This window comes from Haplochromis burtoni, unplaced genomic scaffold, assembly GCF_018398535.1.
Source record: "Haplochromis burtoni strain Fernald_Lab_line unplaced genomic scaffold, NCSU_Asbu1 Contig_3049, whole genome shotgun sequence".
NCBI classification, from domain to species: domain Eukaryota; kingdom Metazoa; phylum Chordata; class Actinopteri; order Cichliformes; family Cichlidae; genus Haplochromis; species Haplochromis burtoni.
Window position 1 is genome coordinate 1 of NW_024585410.1, and position 4,261 is coordinate 4,261.

Genomic DNA, 4,261 nt, shown 5'->3' on the forward strand with positions numbered 1-4,261 from the left:
TAAAATTAACATGCTGCTGTCAGTTTTGAATTTCAAGGTTGGCAATGTGGTGTGCTTATGCAGAGTTAGAGATGAGAGATACAAACGAGTTACAGGTGCAGTTACCAAGGAGAAATACGAGTTACACAGTTGAGCTTTACACTTAAAATGATTGCATTGCGCACTCATTGCCCTCATAAACTTCAAAATTACAACAGTAAATGTATTAATGGAACTTTTTTGAACAACAGTTGCAAAAAGTCAAGTTAGCTAAAGACAAGTTCTTTCAACCCCAATTAGTTAGACGAAACAGAAGAGAGACACTTAATTAAACAGCTGGGTCAAAGCTATCTTAAGCATTTTAGAAATAACACAAGCTCCAGTTTCCACCTGGGTTATAGAATATAAATGTCAAAACATTCTTCATTACTGGGAATGTCAGGATATGCAATGTTGAAAATCTATTTTTGGGAAACATGCCTAAATTTCTGGTTCTGGGTCAACCACAAAGGGGGAAATATGACTCATTCAATTTATGACTCCGTTCCGTTTGTTTAGACAACCCTGGGTGTTTAGCAATTACAAACAAAAGCTGGTTAGCCACATTTTAATAATAATGGCCAATCATTCAGAGTTTTATAGTATTTACTCAGAAAATGTGATCACAGTTTAAAGATGTATCTTATTCCTTCAATCAAGGTGATTTTCAGATTTTTTTGTCATGTAAACATAGATTTTCAGTCTATCTTTCACAAATTCAGTTATGTTTTTCCCTGTACCTCATCAGTCAACTCCTAAGTCTAGTGCAGACTCCCATTCTGTCATGACATAGATTAGAGAACTTGATGGTCGAACTGCATAACGTAAATAACAGAAGTACATGGCCATTTTTAATATACTCTCCTGCTTGGGACAGTGGCTTCCAAAAAGATTACTTAAACCCATCTGCAGCAGTTATATTGAAATACATTTTAGAGAAATTTTCAGTATTAAACTTTTACTTGTAATAGTAATATTAATAGTAGTAGTTTTATTTGGTTCTTTTGCTAAAAAAATATCCTAAAAACTTCCTCCAGTGTTCCTCCAGGTGCTACATTAAAACCTCAGTACCCAGTAAAAACCTAGTTGGCAGGTTTAGAGGTTAACAGTAAAATCTGACAGTGAAGAAATGCAGTTGTAGGTTTTGCTATGAGAATGAAAGAAAACTTAAAGTGAAAGAAATGAAACAAAAGTAGAAAAAATACCTTTTAATAACATGGACAATTTTTTTAAAGCTTGAATTCATTTAGTAATTTCTTTTTTCTTTTTTTTTTTAACATGAGTTTTGTACTGTAGCACTGTTAAAACCAGACACACGTGCCTACAGAGACAGTCAGAATCAATAGTGAAGAAATGCAGTTTCATAATAAGAATGGTAAATGGTAAATGGCCTGCATTTGTATAGCGCTTTTCTAGTCCATAGGACCCCAAAGCGCTTTACACTACATTCAGTCATTCACCCATTCACACACCCATTCACACACACATTCACACACTGGCGATAGCAAGCTACATTGTAGCCACAGCTGCCCTGGGGCGGACTGACAGATGACTGAAACCTTTACATCCCTTAAAATAAGTATGCTAATATGACTCTCTTTCATGTTAATAAAATTAATTTAGTAGTTGACCTTCATTTTTTTTTACACCGTTACCGTGTTACAAATTTATTGGTAAAGAATTTGCATGGTCTGTTGCCAGTAACTGAACACACCCCACCCTTTACCAGAAATGTCCAACCTCTGCAGTAAAACGATACTGCTGGTAAGAAAAGTAAGAAAGTAAGAATACAATAATCTAAATTTTTCCTCATCAATTGCCATGAACACTGATATACAAGATTTCCCTCTTAACTTTTTCCCTGATCTTTCATCACTAAATTCTTGTTAATTATCTTTCATCTAAATATCTCAAATATGCCTCACTCCTGTCTACCTTGTTCTGTGACAGCGAATATGTTCTAACTTGATTCCTTCTAACATTTTGATCATAGCATAAAAGTCACTTTTGTATTCACAGTCTAATGCTGATGGGTGTGAACATTCACGCTCATGCCTACCTGGGTGTGGCATGTGGCTATATACTATATATACCAGCTACCTGTTTCACAGGTTTTAGTTCATAGTTACCAGTCACAGATCAGCAGAAAATTTGACAAGAGTTCAGCTACGTTTGCAAGAACTGGAAGACAAGGTAAGAATATACTTTATAAAATTGCATCTGCGAAGATGTTGATGGATTTATGAATCACATTCATACAGTTTTTATGTATGTGATGCTGTAAATGTGCAAAAATATGTTTCAGTTCTCATTTTGCCCTTCTAGCACTGATTAACAGTCCAAACTAAGTGACCTTTCTTTTCTAGCATTTGCCTGGCACAGGACACTTGAGCCTGAAGATGGCAAATGGACCAGCCCTGTCCACTGCTAATGGTGGAGAAGTGTATGTGGGGAGCGGATTCAGAGATTCCCTCACGCTGTTGGATATTCTTCATGCAAATCAGTTTGAAGGAAAGTTTGTTGAACCTCAACACGCTGAGCAAGTGGAGGAAAACTTTTACAGAGGGGCCCCACCGAACTGGTTAAACTTCTATATCAGTGAACAAGCAGTGTCAGATGGCAATGCAACTCCTTTTATCAAACGAGATGGATATGAAACCCTTAAAGAACAAATTCACCTGAGAAGAAAAGGCCCTGTGACATCAACAATCAAACTGTTCCATCAACAAGGATGTGGGGGAACCACACTGGCTATGCAGGTGCTGTGGGACTTGAGGGATACCTTTAGATGTGCTGTTTTGACAGGCTCAACATTAGATATCACAAAAGTTGCAAATGAGATAGTCCGACTTTTCATGGCAGGCAGTCGAAACTACCAGAACACTGTGTTGCTGTTAGTTAATGATGATGAGCCAATCCTGAAAAATCTCCATCACAGCATTATAACAGAAATTACTAAAGAAGAAGTTGATGCTGTTATGCCTGTGGTCATTTTACTCAACTGTGTGAGAAGTAGTGATGGGCTTATCCACCAAATGGAACATTCTGACAAACAAACAGAAAATGAGAAAATGAGAAAATCTATTATTCTCAAAAAATCTCTCTCAGCCAGAGAGCAAGCAGACTTTGATATGAAAAAAGAAGAGCTTGGCAGAAGATTTGGTGATCGGTGCAAGCAGTTTCATGGTTTTAACATTCTGCAGTCTAAGTTCTCTCAAGCCTACATCAGGAATGCATGTGCTACATTAGAACATATCAAAAGAACAAAAAAACCACTAAAGACGCAGCTTACCACCTTCCTGTGCCTGCTGAATGCCTACGTACCAGGTTCATATCTCCTGGAGTCTCAGTGCCTGAAGTTTCTCAGTAAAGACAGGTATAATGGCCTTTCACTGGAGGATCAAATGCAGCCTTTCAATCATCTCATTATTACCTTCCAACAAAATGAAAGATCCGAAAAAAAAGTCTGCATGGCTCACAATATGATAGCTCAGTGTTGTACTGAACTGTTGGCAAATGCAGGTGTGACCAGAAGTGACACAACAAGAAACTTCTTGAGGAATTTTTTCAAAGATCCAATTCCGCCATGGTTTCTTGATTTTGTCAAAGACATGTTAACCAAAAGAGAAATGAAAAACGAAAAGGAACAGGAAAAGGGAAAGGAAAGGAAAGGAAAAGGAAAAGTCAACAGCACAGAAATTAAACAGGAAAAGTTTTCTAGATTAATTCGAGATATTACAGACGATAAAAAGGAAGGTGAAGGCCAGAGTGTGTCAGTTTTAACGATGGCCTCAAAAATATTTGGTCAAAGTACAAACTTTCCACAAGCTCTTGCTCGCTTTTATTACATTAAACTGAAAGACTACGAGCAAGCAGAAAATTGGGCAAAGAGCGCAATAAACAGAAATCCTCAAAATTCTTTTGTTGCTGACACACTTGGCCAAGTCCATAAGAACCACCTAAAGAACAACAAAGTTACTGTCGAACAAGGAGAAATTTTGCTGCGGGCCAAAAAAGCCATTGAAGCTTTTGAAAATGCAGAAAACCTTGCTGAGAATGAAGATGGACCAGATGTGAGAGAACATGGCAATACAAACATCTCATCTTTTTATAACTACAGAGTAAAGTTTTGGTACCTGATGGTCTGCAATATTCTGTTTGAGAGACTTTCCGGAAAAAATGAAAAGTGGGAAAAAGTTCTCACAACAGAAGTATCAATGGGCTCTGTCATCAAACCAGACAC

The 4,261-nt window shown here is 37.3% G+C and overlaps 1 protein-coding gene across 1 annotated transcript; it reads left to right on the plus strand.

The window, feature by feature from the left end:
* Positions 1-2,144: 2,144 nt before the first annotated feature.
* LOC102306943 (sterile alpha motif domain-containing protein 9-like) lies at positions 2,145-3,286 on the plus strand (the record flags this gene model as incomplete). Its single annotated transcript, XM_005953111.2, is given in 2 exon segments — positions 2,145-2,211; positions 2,385-3,286. A coding segment is annotated over 1 exon segment (869 nt), but the record flags the coding sequence as incomplete, so codon positions are not given.
* Positions 3,287-4,261: the final 975 nt, after the last annotated feature.